At 41.0% G+C, this 16,968-nt stretch overlaps 1 protein-coding gene across 1 annotated transcript in view; it reads right to left on the reverse strand.

The window, feature by feature from the left end:
* Positions 1–4,831: 4,831 nt before the first annotated feature.
* The window catches only part of NEK10 (NIMA related kinase 10), a 214,918-nt gene continuing 202,781 nt past the window's right edge, over positions 4,832–16,968 (reverse strand). The window contains exons 35-38 of the mRNA XM_044383351.3: positions 11,504–11,612; positions 9,461–9,513; positions 9,322–9,377; positions 4,832–5,388 (exon numbers count right to left, since the gene is read on the reverse strand). Of these exons, the coding sequence (XP_044239286.2) occupies positions 5,340–5,388; positions 9,322–9,377; positions 9,461–9,513; positions 11,504–11,612 (267 nt within the window). The 3' untranslated portion in view covers positions 4,832–5,339. The remainder of the gene's footprint in view (positions 5,389–9,321; positions 9,378–9,460; positions 9,514–11,503; positions 11,613–16,968) is intronic.

Genomic DNA, 16,968 nt, shown 5'->3' on the forward strand with positions numbered 1-16,968 from the left:
ACACATGGAAGGGCTTCTTTTCTGATCTGGCCAAGTGTACATGTACTCAAATCTGCCCACGTTTACCTATTTAACGTCCACATAAATTTCTTACAAAATTCGTTTTGTCAGACGAAACAGGCCCGAGGCCATGGATAAAAGATGGGGAAGCAAACATGGTGCCGGTGGCAGAAACACATTCACTGAATGGCAGACACAACCGTGTCCTTGAGAGGAGTCTAATGTCTTTGGAATGCTTCCCAGGGACTCTGTCCTAAGGACTGGACCAACACGTTACTAGGGCCTTAGGGGCCCATCTGCTACATTTCTGGGTGTTCAACTCACCGGTGACAGTGCCGAGAGACCAGTCCACCAGTAACTGCACGTGGCGGAGAGACCCGACCCGCTGCTTCCAGAAGACCCAGCAGCAGGAGTCATTCAAGCATCAGGAACCGCCTGGTCCCTTGCCAACCGCCCGCCACCCTGGGACAGGCCTGCTGGGAGATGCCAGGTTCCGGGACACTGCTTACCTTCTGCTTGCCCTGTAACTTCTCAGTTTTTGTTTGCAGACTGTCCTACCTCCTTGAAAGAGTCATCCTTTATCTCTAACACGTTGGGGTTTCACTTGAGTCCTTATATTTATTCGCCTCCCTCAGTGTCATGCGGGGTTCATACAAGTACTTCCTGCATTCCTTCTTGATACAAGGTATCCCTAACCCAGCTCCTTTTCCTCCCAAACTCACAGAAGTATGAGGCAAGCATATCTGTATGAAGGGCAAGGCAAGCTAAAATTCAATAACCATTCATAAGCATTATATTCCTTTTCAGAATTCTGACTCAAATGGCGCTTGAAACGTAGAACTAAGTCATGGATTAAGGATATTATTTTGTAAGTGGCCTTTGCAGCCTGACTTATGGGTGCTAAGGCCTTAAGCTGTTGTTTCTCTGGGTTTGTTATTCTAGTTCAAACCTCTCTCTGCTCGTTTTATGGGAACAGTTCATCACATGTTGCAAAACCTGCAGCTAATTTTTCACTTGTGAGCTCACCACATCAATTCCAGGCATCTACCCACACTTGCTGATTACCTGTCAAAGTGACACTGGTTTTCTATAAACAATAAAACTTCTATCCTTGTTCAGAGGAAACAAAGGTAAGCTACTTCCAAATGAGAGCCTTTAAACAGTCCCGTATTTGCTACAGTGAATGCGCTTCTGTTACCTCCAAATACAGTTCCTGGGTACAGTGCAAAGCTTCCTGTACAAAATGGAAAAAAGGGCAGCTTGCTACAGCTTGAGGAATAATATTCAGTCTTCGATTGAGAATTGAGTTCACTTTTATGATAAAATCAATAAACTTTTAAAGATGTTAAAAACTGGTTCATTATTGCCATGTATGTAGTAAAAAAAACCCGAAACAAAAAACTACCATAGCTCACAGACCAAGAACGCTGCTACGCTTCCAGCGTGCGTGATATTCATTTTTAAAATAACTCTTGCTCATGGACCCAGAAGACATGTAAATTTGCCATATCCATCAGTCATTCCGTCAAAATCACAAAATCCTTCCTGTCCCTCTTGCAAATCTCAAAGCAACATCACAGCAGGAATGCAATCAACCATAACAGTTATATTTACAATATGCAATGTAACCGCAATGACACACAAAAGAATTTCTTTCTTTATCACAAAGTTGTTTCCCTGAGACATTTGTGTCTTCCTATCAACGTGAAAAATGGCATCCAAGGGTAAGCACACTGTTAGCAGCACATTTCAATGGAAAAGATCATCTATCTAAAATTCTGTCTATTTCCATCAAAGGACACAATCTGGAAAGATCTAAAGGTACATAAAATATACTTATTATCACATTTGGTTGTTGAACATGAAGAATTTCATGTTTAGATGGAATTTCACGCCAAGAGTCAAGGTCGACCTAGGGAAGCATTGAGCTTCCCTTGCTCGCAAGCCCTTCATAGCTGCTTCCCCAGGTTGCCGAGGAGCGGGTTCGGCCTGTTTGCTTTGCGTTGCCTCGCCAGCTGATTTTGGTGTTCATGAATATGCATCAGAGAAAAAACAAAAAGCAAGTGATAAAAGTACCTTACTAAGAAGTTTTTCCTGCCTTCAAATAGAAGCTGAAGCCATTTCTACAGGAATCCAGCATATTTGCTGTACATGGTTCCTCGCCATTCCAAAAAGAGAGAGAGAAATAGTGATAAAAATAGTTTGCAATTCAGCAAATCAAATAGAGGGATGCGGAGACTATGCATATTAATACTGATACAACTGACTAAGCAGTATTCTTGCCTTCCCACATCTTAAATATGAGTGGTGATTAACTGAGGATATTGCTGGAATTGCAGGTAACCAACCGGTCCTGTATTCATTGCTCATCAAAATTCGCAGTATTTACTAAGATGGTACCTCTAAGAAGACCTTACCGCCTGATCACTTCCATCATCTGGGTAGACTGCGTGACAGTGTTGCTTAATTAGGTTCTGCTTCAGGACGCCCAGAGCGTGCACACGGCCCAGGGCCATACAAGTGTCCACGTTAAACTCTAGCAGCGTTTCTCCGGCAAGGTCCTGAAATTCACCCGTGAGCACTGGGTCTAGTGTCCACGTTACTATTCTCTGGAGACCGCCAATTAAATATCAAACATCTGGAAGAATACAAGGTTAACAACCAGCAAGCACATAGGCTTGCTGCAGTCACTTCCTTGCAAATGGGACGTTTTGCTTTTAAAAAGCGAATGCAGGTTTCAAGTACACATATTCAGACAGAGTTGGTAGATCAAAACACAATTAACTGAAGCATTTGTGTATCCAAAGTGATCTGAAAAGACTGATTCATATTCTGTCCATACAAATATTCAGTGGCTGAGAAGGAGATGAATTCACAGGGATTTCATTGCACAACAAATAATTAACAATTATACAAGAGAAAGATAAAAAAATTTAAAGGCAATCAAGCAAAGATTATGAGGCCTATTACACTCAAATAACGACTTCTTTGCACTAGAGGGCAGTTTGGAGAGTGAAAACAAAATGATCGTTCTTGCTCTCTTGTGAGGGCAGGGGACTTCTTGGTGGAAAGTCAGAAAGTGAGGGCTTTTGAAAAGGCAACATCGCTGTTGGGATGAGACTCCATGAGCAAGAGGGATCCCTTACCAGTGCCTAACCTTCTCCTAGAGGCCTGCTCTTGCGCTGGGAGAATGCGGATCCAGTGACTGGTAGTCTATGAAGGGTTTCAAATAGAACAAACACATTCAGGACTTTGGCAAAAAATGCATCTGTCAGCATGGAGTTGACAGGCCTAAGGCTGTTGACATCCATTTGTTGACCTTTGTTAATTCGCACTGGCTTCTAGCATAATAAATGCCACGTCTAGGGTCTTAAAGAAATAGCTCGATGGAGACATTTTGTTCCCTTTCTGGTCAATAAGGTCAACTGTATGTATTTGAAAACACCTGCAAAGAAATCATTTCTCTCTCTCTCTCTCTTTTTTTATCAAGGTGTAACCTCTGAATACTATTCTATTCTAAACTTTGTTGACAATATATTACCATTTGAGAAAGAGCTTTATTGTTCAAACTTTCACCCCAACAGCTTGGTTTATTTCTAGGTATTGGCTTCTATCACAATTAAAATTTATGCCTTTGTAGTCCTCTGCCTCTTACACAATGAGAAATGTGCCCATTCCATGCACAAAAAGATATAAAAAATAATAGTGCAAGTTCAAATTCAGTTGGGCTAGGAATAAAATTTTACCTGGGTAAATCAACAAAATCGTAGCATTTTGATTTTACATGTAAATTTCACATATGAATGGAATTGGTTTGAAAGTTGAAACTGACATTTTTCATTACTGTAATTATATGTTATTTTAAATTACAGTGTATTTGTAATCATTAATTTGGCTTAAAGACAAAGATTCATTGGCAATTTTCAAAGGCATTAGTTAAAGGAAATTTGGATATCCTTTAAGTATTGAACATACAAATATAAAAGTAGTGTGGGTTCACATTAAGAGATTTTCTATACTATACAAAAGGTTATTATGTTTCAACCACTGTAAATATATTGAACTAAATCCTGTCCGATCGTACTAAAAATATATCAATGTAAATAAAGATACCAGAACTCAGAGAGAAGTAAATAAAAAGCATAATTTCAGCTTTCAGATTACTAATTATATAGAATTAAAATGTTCTTTAAGCAGTTAGAAGTGCAGTCTGACTTGGCAATAAGGGCATTTCTGGATTTTACACCAGTTATAAGCCAGTGGAAGAGACGTTAGCCCAATAAGAATCTAGAAAATTTTCATCATAAAGTCTCCCTACATAGGAATGGAACACTATTTGGCATTCTGATTTCTTGTTTTTTAGGGATGTCGCAATGAATAAAGAAGTGACTTATATTTTATTATATAACTTGTTTTCATTTTAAATCCCCAAACAATAAAAATTTTAAAACAGTGTAGGTGATTTTAGTGAGAAGGGACTTAGAATAAGGAATATTGCATCTCTTTCATAGATTCTATGAACTCTTCAAAGTGCTCTAAAAACACTATAAGTTTGATTAGCAGCAAAGCATTAGCCTAATCAAAACCTCTCCTCTCTCCCCCCATATATATGTCTATATATACACACACTGTACAGCAATATATTCTGTTAGTCTAGTTTACATCCGACAATTTGACAGTTATTCCCAGAGGCTGTGCAAAGGTTACAAATACTGTCTACTGTCTTCAGACCACTAGCACCCACTGGTTAAGAGAGAACCAATCCTTTCCTTAAAACAACAACAACAACAAAATTCAATCACCTATTTTGAATTTCTTTTAAAATTAAAAAAAAAAAAAGGAAGAATACAGTGAATTGCCCAATATATTATTACTCTGGGGCCTGTAATTTTCTCTCTCTAAAACTATTTTTATACACAGAAGGCTAGATGCCTTTAAACATAGTTTCTGCAATCCTAAATATAAAACATTCTGTTGAAAAATATGACTTTTTTTGTTTGTTTGTTTGTTTTTGTTTCTTTTTTAAACTTGGAGGAAAGTTCTGTGAGGTGCAAGTTTTTTCCCCACAGATGAATTTTGCAGCATTTTCTCCCGGGAGCATACTGACAGCCCTGTCATCCTGTGTCTACCACATCCGGGGAGCAGAGCCTTCCCACGCTGCCGTGGCCACAGAACCTAGCACAGGGCCTCCAGAGAGAGGCCCTGGAGGGGCCAGGGCATCTTGGTCTTTTCTTTTCCACACCCTTCCGGCAGCTCCCAATCCTTGGGCATCTGGTAGAGCTGAAGTCCAGAACTTGAACTTCACTAGGAAAACGAAGTCTGTTCAAAATGCAGGGTTTTCATCTTTTGGTTGGGTGATTCTTGGTCCCCCACGGATAGGAATGATATCTAGAAGATTCAGAAGTGGAAAGAGTTCTCTATAGTCACATATATTTGACTTCACACATTCAACTTCAAAAGCAATAGCTCAGGGATATACGTAAATAAATCCCAGTGAAGAAAGATGATTCTAAACATAATAGGATGGGACATTTTTAGAAAGCCACATTTTGCTGAAGTTTGGTGCTAACAGGGTCTTTCTCAAATTATAAACTTCGCTGGAAATGATAACACTTTATAGGAGAAAAATAAACACCCATTCAAAGTAGCTTGAAGTTTTCAACATCTAATTTACATGTTATCAGTTAATTGGGGGAAAAAGCAATGCAAACTGTACATTTCTTTTTCTCTTGCAAATTTTACTTCTCAATGCAGATTTCATTGTTAAAAATGTTAATGTGTACCCCTAAATATATAAGGAGGATATGCCTAACGTCTATTCACCCACAAGATTCAAACAGTTTTACTCTCACAAACAACAATGATAAAATTAAGGCATGCTAGGCTGTCTCCTCTGATAAGGAAGCTAAAGGTTCATGAATGTAAAATATAAATTAATCATACATCTCTGCAAATGCTCAAGACCAGAGCGTGCTTTGGGCTGGCCAGGTTTGTTTTGAACTCGTTTCATTGTCTTTACCCTACTTTCTTCCTCTCAACTCATTCCACCTCCCCTTCCCGGAAGCCCAGAAATGAGGATTTCCCCATTTTGCTTAGGGCTCCTTGCTGCTATTTCTGTTTCTGCTACTATTTCCTTTTCCTAATGCAGCATTTTGTGCCCAAGACAATCTTCCTAGCCAACAGTCCAAGCAGTGTCCCCATTATTTAAACAGTTGCAGGAACAAATGGATAATGGCTTTATGCTGAGGCTTTCAGTTTGATGATGGCGTCTCTCTATCCCTAACTAAATATTCACCCTGGGACCTATGCTAAAAATGTGCGTGTCTTGGCTTCATGCTTTAGCTGCTGTCTGGGTGTTCGGTAGATGCGTGTTAAGTTTGAACTGACTGTCCAAGTGGTAAACTTCAGTAATACGGATATTATGTATGCAATTCTCTGTGTGACCAAGATCACTGATGACATTTTGCGATGACGATGACAATGACAATCAGGATGATGACAAAGACAATGAGAACAGCAGCTCTGGGTAGATGCAGGTGACTGGTGGGGGCGTTGAAACAATGCTTCCCGTTTCTAAGCACAGCGCGAGGGCAGCTTTCTGAACTTGTGTTGTGTGTGAAAGGTTGAAGAAATACTGGGGGAAACAAAGTTGACAGATTTCTTACAGCACATCTCAGACTATGTAATATGGTAACGTGTGTAAACATCCTCTAAAAATGGAAAACTGTACTTTCAGAGTTTCCCAAATATATTTGATCACAAAATTTTATTTTTCAGGGAACACCTGTTAGCATCTTTGGTAATATTGGCTATTCTATGGAATCTATTAGGGAAAATACATTCTACTGATTCTAAATCCTTGTTCGTGTCCAGTGATATTTAGCATCCTCTATCTTTTGACTATGGAAAAATCATCACTGACTAGCTGATTTGATTCATATTTGGAATTATGTGTATTTCCAGCTTGTGAACTCTTAGGTGCTTCTAAGTGGAGGCCGACTTATTTCTTGGTAATTAATTTGGAACACCAGTAAACAAATACTTCAAGCACAACCAAGGGTTATTTTCACTAGTAAACTGTGAAGAGTCTTCTCTCAAGATATAGTCTATCACTGTTAAAAGAAGATGAAAAGAGAATATCATGGAATAAGAATTTTTTGCGAGTGATTCATTTTAATTTGGAGTATTTTAAGAACATTTTATGTATGTCATATCCAACAGATTTTTCTTAAATTTGATCACTTAAACCATGTCTCCATATTCTATTCACAGTTCTGAATATAGCTGTAAATAACTTTTTTCTTCATTATTAGGCATCTTATTATTTATTCCTTAGAATAAGAAAATTTGCAATGTCTTTTAATATAGGAATGCAGCTTGGGAAGTAGAAATAATGTTTGAATTTTTTAAAACTTAGGGATAGAACTGAAAAGGGATAAAAGTAAATTTAAAAATAAGGCTAAAATTACTTTTTAAGAAAAAATACGAGCTCTTGTAAGAGCTTCCCTAACTTCCTTACACACCTGGTTTTTCACTGATATTTAGTATTGTTTCTACAAAAATATGAAGCCGTTCATTCCTGAGTCTCTGAGACTGTGCAGACAAATTAATGACAAAAGCGACCTTTGCCCCCACTCCAAGCCAAAGGCACTTAAAATAATAAGGAGCTAAGAGTTACGAACAAAGACGCTCATCTTATCCATGGAAAGCTGGATGTACTCTGTACTCGGCCCAAGAATAGACAAAGAAAATTCAAAGGTGAGCAATTATAAAGATGGTGATTTCTATTAATAATATACCTTTGGAAAATGAGAATTATTCATCATTTCTCTGTAGTTATAAATCATAACAGAACTAAATCTGTAAGGGTTGTTTTGGAAATATATTATCAAGCCAAAAGAGCAAGCAGTTGAATAATCTTACGTGTGATTTGTATGAACAACTTATGGAAATAAGAGAAGTAAAAAAAAAGTTGGAGCCTGAACTAACCTCAAAAAAGAATCTAATTTCCATATAACAACCTAACAGGATGCTCTTGAGGCCTCTTTCTCTTACCATGGCTAATACCTTTGAAGATGACTTCTGGGATGATTTAAATAGTGGTCACAAGACAGCTTCAGCAGCGGGAAAGGAAGGCAGTTCCTTCGGGCACTAAAGGCCACTTTAGAGAGAACAAACTAAAGCAACATGGAGCCACACAGAACGTGGACGTGGCTGCTTATGATCAATTTGACGATTCAGTTGTGAGGGGCTTCTCAGAAAAGTCAAGAGACAGCTCGTGTGTAGACATTGTCAGTGCCCACATCCCCCCTCATCCACACCCCTTCACAGCATGCTGGCCTGCTTTCCAGCTGCCAGACCCTGCGTTTCACTTCCTGAGGATTTCTCTGGCCTCTGGAATCTGTTCTGTCCACTCTCACAGAAGGCCAGAAATGCCAGGGGACAAACATTCTCTGGGGAAAGGCCGCAAACAACGACCAATGGAAATGGCAGGACAAATACCCCAGCTCCCTCAGCCCTTGAGTGGGATAACTGAAGTATGTGTTCTATACTGGCTCTCAGATTTCCCCAGTGGGATCTAGCCCCAGCCAGCCACAATGGTTACTTGCTTGAAAATGAAACCTTCATTGAATTATTTCTTCACTCCCCTACCAGTATTTCCCAGAATTGCCTCTCAAGTAAACTAACCGTACTCAAATCTGTGTGGCCAACACTGTGCCCAACAGGAAAATGGAGGAATCAGACTGGACAGAAGTGATAAAACACTGTATTTTTAGAGCACAAATAGTTCTTATGTGAGAAGGTAATACAGAGCCCCAGTAAACTGAGGTTTCTTACTTAGGGTAAGCAAATGGCAATACATAACAACAAATCCCTTTCCACAAACATATCTTAAATTCACCAGAAGTGATTGTGTCATTGTATTTCCCCCTGCGTTCTATACAAATAATGGGTAGATTTCAGTGATGGAAATCTGAGTTTACAGCTCTACTAGAATGGAACAAATGCTTAATTAAAAAAAAAAAACCAAACAAACCCTAAAAATGCTTTTCCATTTCATTATGTTTCTTATTTTTTCTAGGAGTAAATTACCGCTAAGCTATTGCCCTTTCTTTTTCAGCAGAGAGACAGCAGCTGCATCCATACAAAAGATGGGCAACATACATTCTACCCATGGTCATACTGAGTGTAAGCCAAGATATTTTACACAAGTATTTAAAATGAAAGTTGGAAAAAAACCCTGGAGTCCAGGATAATCAGATCTAACATCCAACGATCTCAATTGATCTTTCACATTTAAAAGAAAACTTTAGATCTCACCTGTTAGATGTAAAGTTGTAATAACCACTTTCCTCTAGGACTTCTTCAATCACAGTCTGAAGTTGAAAAAAAAATTCGGGTTAATACTGAATTAAAAGCAACAAAAGAAAACTGTTCAAAGGCACTGCAAAAACCTCACCTGCATCTGTTCATATGTTATTCCCTCCTCCACATCAGAGCTGGTGCGTAGACCTGAAATAGACAGGTGATGGAAAGTCTCATCTTCGGTTCTCATTTTCTTAGTGGGACTTTGTTGACAATTACAACTCAACTGTAGTGAAAACTATTTAGTCATGGTGAAGAGGAGTACTTCTTAGCACATTTCAAATTATCTTGCTTTGAATATTCAAACTCTTTGTTTCTCTTCCTTTAATAACTGGCTGTTTTTGGGGTGGCCATCACAAAATAATACACAAAGATTTTGGGGCATTTCTCAGGGTATAAATTGGGCAATTAAGTTAGAGAGGCATACACACACACACACACACACACACACACACACGTGTGCCCATGCATGTGAACACTAAGGACAGGTCAGGAGTATTCGCAACACAAATGACCTGATGGGCAAGCTTTCTGATTAAAAAACTCTCCTTAAGCTACAAGCAAAACAAGTACATATGCGCTAGAAAGAAAATGAATTCTTAGAGGGAGGCAGAAATAGGGAAAGACAACGAAGACCTGGCCCTTTCCGATGACTGCCTAGAGGGAAATAAAGCACACTTGGCGCCAGGAGGCAATGCTTTCTTCCATGTGTGTTCTAAGGGTGATATACTAGCCCTCCCCCAACTGAGTGCCACCCAAAGCGATGCTGGCCAGCTTCCACTGCAATCCATCAGTGCTGGTGTGTGCAGGGAGGCCCAGGAGCCCCCTCCACTCAGGCACAAGAGGGAATGGGTTGAAGTGGAGGGGAGGCATGAGGCTGACGAATCCTGGCAGCTCCTCTTCAAAGCTCTGGGCCAAGGTGTTCCCCAAAGTGCCTGCAGGCTCTGCCGTGTGAGCCTGTGGCCAGCCGGCTGTGATGGGACTTGCCTGCTCCAGCCCAGGGTAGGCCCTCCAGCTGCCCTGGACACCTGCCAGCTCCCTCACAGGCTGCTCTGAGAGTTCCATCAGAGCTCTTGGTTTCATCAGAATCGCTGCTGGAAGAAGGTCGGCCTACAGACTCACTGCCCTGCCCTGGGGGCGCCTTTCAAAGCAAAAGACTTTAGACGGCGGTTCATCTTGATCTTACAGGTTTCTCGGGGACTATTTGAAACAAAATTCTGCCTGCAGGTTGGCTTTATCCCAGGAGGCCAAGATGCAGGGAAAGTTTGAGAATTAATACATGAAATGATTTGCCTAAACTGAGGAGTGGGGGGATGGCGAGTCTCCCTTTAACCGTCATTTCTCTCCATGCCTCTTTGTGACATAACTATAGTTTATAGGGCTTTGAAAATTATTTAGGAACTCTGAAACCTCAGAGTAGCTTGAAAACCTCTTCTGAGAGTTCATTTATCATGAGAAGAGTCACATGATGCTGAGCCCCTGCTAATGGTCAAGCACGTTTTATATGTTTACCCTGATCCTCATTATAACCCTATAGTGTAAGTACCACGCCTACTCCCATTTTATAGGCAAGGAAACTGGGGTTCAAGAGGTCAAATAATTTGCCCAAGGTCAACTACTAAATGCGGGAGCTGAGATTCAAGTTTAGGCATCCAGGTTTTGAGAATCTGCTCCTTTAATCCCCGCGCTACCTAGCCTCCCTACGTGAGATTTATGCAAAACAAAGCAAAACAAATTAAATATGGCTGATGCGGATTCTTCAGGTAAGTTTCAAATGTTCTCCATTTTGAATATTCAAACTCTTCATTTCTGCTTTTTATCTTCCTGGGTGCTTTTGGGCATTTGATTTCCTATCATCAGATAAGAAGAAATAAAAGGAAATACAACTCACCCACACGGATTCTGCTGTTTGATTATGGCATTAACAAATGATCAAGGAAGCTGCCACAACAGGGTATGATAAATCTCGCAGGGAATTTCTATATTCGTACTGTATATCCCTTCCAACTACTGCCATAGATAATCAAAATAAGCTCTATTTTTCTTTTAAATTGAGGATAATCTTTTAAGGATAGCTGTTGATCCAAACAATATATTTCTTCGTGAAAGCCAGATTTCCTGTGGTGAAGACCATTACCTGTCGGGTCATCTGGGGACAGGCTGTTTCCACATGATGAATGATGTAATAAATGGTAATCCGCTGTGAAAAAGTTGGGCTCAATGGGTTCTGGAGATCCCTGAGATAACTGGAACCGAAAAGGCAAAGCCACATGTTATTCTATAGTCAGAAGCAAATGACAAGAGACCTCTTTCCCTATGTCTCGACACAGAGAATTTAGTGCTTGTGGTTTTCAGTCTCTTGTAGATAGAGAAAGGCACATCTTCCTTTCAAAAGAACTTCTAAATCGGAGGCAGGCAAATTACAGTGAAAGTAAGGTAGACAATTCCCTGGTCACATGAAAAAATAAAAACAGTTCTGCACTTTACGGCTTTATGAGAGCAAGATAAAAATGGATAGAAAAATAATGGCATAGGCTTGGGACTTCAAAACGTTCTTTGCATCAGGCATATGAGGAATAAACTCAATTAATTATCCAGCAGATCGATATGCTTAGTTCACATCGTCATTGTTTTTTGTGTATCTCCTTTAAACAATGCCTTCTTGTTTGACCAAGGCAAACAAGTTTCTTAACACATTTTCCTAAATTACTATTGCTTAATTTTACTCTACAAACATTAATCCCCAACACTCTAAAGGAGACAGTAATTCACTGAATGACAGACTTTATTAAGGTTCCAACCGTCTAATGCTCTCCCACAAAGCTGAATTTTTTAAGTGGAATTTTAGGCTATGAACATTTTTCAACCTTCTTTTACCTTTAATTCCAACCAGCACTTGGGCTGGTCAAGTTTTCACGCCTATGTTAATAGAACATACTTTTAAAATGCCACTGCTTATTAATAAACCAGACACAAATGGCACAATTTAGACCATGCAACAGCAGTTACCTTGGACTCATATACTCTGCTCATGAATTAAAACACACCATTGTTCAATCACCTGGGAAGGGCATTCATTAAGAGTCAACGATATAGGTCTACCGTATGACCTTGTAATCCCACTCTTAGGTATACACACAAGAGAAATGAGGACTTCTGACCCAAAACTGGAGAAAACCCAAACATCTACAGACAGAAGAATAGATAGATTGTGGTGTGCTTATCCAAGGGGATTCTGCAAAGCACAAGAAACAGCAACATGAATGAATGTTGAGCAAAAGAAGCCAAAAACACCAAAGAAGATGTAATGTATAACTTCATGTATAGGCATTTTCACAAGTGGACAAAACTAACCAATGGTGATGAAGATTAAGATAATGATTATGTCATGGCAGAGGGTGGGATATGACTAGGAAAAGGCAGGCAGGAGGCTTCTTCAGTACTGGAAATGTTCTGCTTAGTGATGTGGGTAGTGGTCACCTGGGTGATTGTGTATACAGAAGTCCACGGGGGTGTACAGGTACCTCACTGGATGCATTCTGCATTTATACCTTAATAAGAACATTTGCTATGAGCAATTCATCATTATTCCATCTGTGTACTTTGGACACTACTAACACAAATTATTTCTCTGTTTTCCAGTCTCCATGTTGCCAATGAATACTACAGTCTAGAAAAAAAAACTATGGTTCTATCCTTTTTTATTCTTGAAAATTCATTTTCCTTACTTCAGTGACAACTGATAAAACTAATAACCCATCTGTAAAATGACAAGATCGTAAGACTGCAACACATTGCAATGCAGGGGATCCGATAGTCACACACTTAACAACATCCTCATCAGTGCTATTAGGATGCCACAGAGGCAGGCCTAAGTACTCTGTATTTCTCACAGCCAAGCTAGTAGTTTGCTCCAACAAAGTTTCTTAATATACCTCGTAATGCTGAAAATGATTTCCTGGTATTGCCTTCCAAATGACTTCAGATGGGATTGTTTTTCACGTGCTTGGGCATAGGAGTAATTTGGCTGCCTGAAATGCTCATCCTAATTATAGAAAGCTTAGTTAAGTCAACTTAATTATTAAGTAAACACCTTGGAATCCTAACTTGTTCACAGACAGGAAGGTGTTTAAAGCTGCACAGTGAAGTGTGTGGATTGTGAGCTGGACAGGTCAAGATGGCCATTTTACGAAGACAAGGACAAGTCTTCTTCATTGATTCAAAGCTTGAAGAGAGGAGTGTTTGAGGATGCCGGTGCCTCTTACATTAGTCTCCTTCAGCTTAAGAACTGCAAATCCTCAGGGATGGGTGGATGAAGGCAAGGACTAACATTCATTAGTCTAGTGTTTGAATCCCAGATACATTTATTTTTATTCCAGAAACTTCCCAGGACTTCTTGCAGTTCAGTTTTTTGACATACATATTCTTTCAGCACATCTTTTGTGCCCCTTTGTGTCATGCTCTGAGCACGTTTTGCAAAACAGAGATGAAAACCATTGGATCACATAGACCAATGATCTCTCCGGCTTATCAGCACCATGCTGGGCACCAGGGAGGACACAGCAATGACGTGGTTGCCATTTGCCTGGAAAAATAGGCTAATGTACATGAACAAGAAGGAGAATAAACAATGAAGTGTCAAATGAGGTTGGGAGTTCTAAGCTTCCAAAAGGAAGTATGCTTCACGAACACCAGTATGATTTCCAGAAGCTCTGTAGCAGAAACACTGGGGCCGAGCCTTGAAGGCTGGATTTGGGTGGATGTAGGGAAGCAAAGCAGACATTCCAGGTGAGTGGAACTTGGGGACAAAGGCTGGACACTGCCTACCAGTAGCAAGGGGATGAAAGGGATATGCCATAAGCCCATGTTACAGAGGTGTGGGGCTCTATAGTGAAGTGAGGGACACAAATGCTGTTAATTCAGCGGGGATTTGTTTATCAACTCTTGTGTGTCACGCACACATCCAAACAATGAAAACAACCAACGGTGGCCAAAAGTTGCACTCTCGGAGCTTACTGCCTAATTAGGGAGGAATGTAGCTGTGAAGCATCCACCCGGATATATGTGGAATTGCAACTGTGCTGAATGCATTGAAGGATGGGCCTGGGGGTCTAGGAGGTAACGGGCAGGTTTAACTTAGGAACAGTTTTTCTGAAAAAATGACCCACTGAGAGCTGGAAGAATGAGAAAGAATGAGTAAAGGATGGAGAGGGAAGATCTTGAAAGGCAGGAACACAAGCATTTGCAAAGACTCAGGAGGAGGCTGCACGGTGGACAGACGGCACCTGTGGCTGCTGTGAGACCAGGAAGAACAAGACAGGTATGAGAGGATGATGGACAGGGGAGCAGGGCTTGGACCAAACGGGACCGGGACTACTGCAGGGACAACTCGGCAGTTTATACTTAGAGCCCCTGAACAGCTTCTGTGTGTCTGCGTGGGTGCGTGTGTGACACGGTCAGATTTCCATTTCGAAAGGATCACCCTGGAGGCAATGTGCACAACAGTCTTGCATGGGGCTGGAGGAGGCTCCGGCGAATGATGCGGGCCTAGAAAGCTCCATGCCAGGCTTTAGACGGTGAGGCAGGAAACTGGAGGCTTCTAAGGTTTTTCAGTATGCTTAAAAAAAAAAAAAAAGAAAAAAGAAAAAAGCCAGTGTTTAGAAACTCGGTCGGGTAAGATGGATTAGAGAACAAGGAAGTCAGCAAAGAAGCTGTGACTCCAACGCCAAAGAGAAGTGCTAAGACCTTGAACTAGGTGGTAGCCAAGAGGAAGCTCGAGTACCCTCCCTAATAACACCAGTAGCTCCTACAGCCACTTACTGCGCACTTAAACATTCTAGACACACGGGATGTTCTATTTGGTTCTTACAACTACCTCTAAGGGAAGCATTATCTCGGGTTTACAGATGGGGACACTTACTGAAAGTAAGTGGCAGAGCCAGGGCTCTAACCCAGGGCTTTAACATCAAAAGGTAAGCAAAACCCCCCACGAAGAAGATACGCAGGTGTTAATGACTTATGGGACAAAAGAAATGACATGGAGCGGCTGAACGTGACTGCAAGGCTTCAAGACCGAGCAGAAGGAAAGCATGCCTCCCACGATAGGGATGCTGATGTACGAAGGAAGAAGGAGGTGGTGAGTCCAATTCTGGACACACCAGAAAGGCAAGAAAACGCTCACCCCTCTGGGGGCATACGGACGCTACCACAGAACGGTTCCGAGCAGCAGCCCTAGGGCTGGCAGGGTCCTGGGCCAGTGCCGTGTGGGCCCTCTCTTGCCCCTCAAACATTCAGCTTAGGGGGGTACTCCCATCTGCGTCATCTGTGTTCTGTGTGGCAGAACGCTTAACCCCTCCTTCCGAACGGACGTGAAAGGGCTCTCCCGCCCTGAATAAGTGCCTACGGTTCTAGAGAGCAAACGACCGTACACACTTTCGAACTAAAGCCAAGCAAATATTAAAGAGAACAGACTGTATCACTGTTACTACTGATTTGAGCAAGTACTGGGCCATTTTAGCACTTCATTGTTCTATTGAGAATATAGTACTTTTTAGGCCAAACCTACGTGAGAAAAAAAATCTGTAATCTTCATTAAATTCCCCGAACTGTATCTTCTCTCTTCCATATCATAAAATGAGGTTATCTTTGCTGCAGAACAACGACACCAATTATTTGGAATCTAATCAGCTGAGGTAGAAAAGAAATGAAACAACGTAAATGAAATTAGGTGCCAGAAGTGAGAAAATTTTTAACATGCCACATCACATGTCACTCACCAGTCCTCTGATCTGTTTTCCTTTAGATTTTCCTGTCCTCTTCGACTGAGTTATAACTTGTTAAGACATAATATATTGTCTTATTTTTCATCTTTTCTAACCTATAGCTCCTATCTGTTCTTTTTTATTAGGTTTTTATAGGCCACTTTGTTAACAGACATGTCCAGTATTTATACTCACTTTTCTCTGATACTTAAGCACTCACACACATACGCATGGGCACCTTCACGGGGATGGCCCATCATCCGAGTCCATGAGATGCACGGTGCATCCCCACCCTCCCCCCTCCCTGCCCCGGAAGCAGCCTTGCTGTTTACATTTCCATCAAAGATCGTGTTTCTAACAAAGCATTCCAAAACTCAACAAAGGCTGGAAAACCACTGTGCTATGCTATTTACAACCACGAGCTCATCCTCCCAGGACACAGAAGGTGGTATCGAAGGAGAAGATGAATAGTGGCCTGACCCTGCTGGGCAGGAGAGCCCTGCTCTAGGAGCTTCTCCACTCGGTCCAAACAGGTTGGCACTGGGCACTGCTGATTTATGATGCCTCCATGGGGCCCTGACCCGGGCTAGGCAAATATAAGGCGTAATTATTACGTGCATCAAAAGACATTAATTGAAGCATGAGGAGAAGAGCAATCTGCTAACTGGAAAAGAGCCGGAAACCTGGAGTTAGGAGTTAAAGAGACTGCCAGCTCCGAATAGGGTGAGCTTGACCTTGCTGATCTGAGTTGAAGTACAGATGAGGAACCAAAGAGAAGTGCTCGCCTTTCCTTGCAAGTTCTTTATTTAAGAACAAATGTCATTTTTCCTGTAGAACTCCT

Source organism: Ursus arctos, unplaced genomic scaffold, assembly GCF_023065955.2.
Source record: "Ursus arctos isolate Adak ecotype North America unplaced genomic scaffold, UrsArc2.0 scaffold_20, whole genome shotgun sequence".
Lineage (NCBI taxonomy): Eukaryota > Metazoa > Chordata > Mammalia > Carnivora > Ursidae > Ursus > Ursus arctos.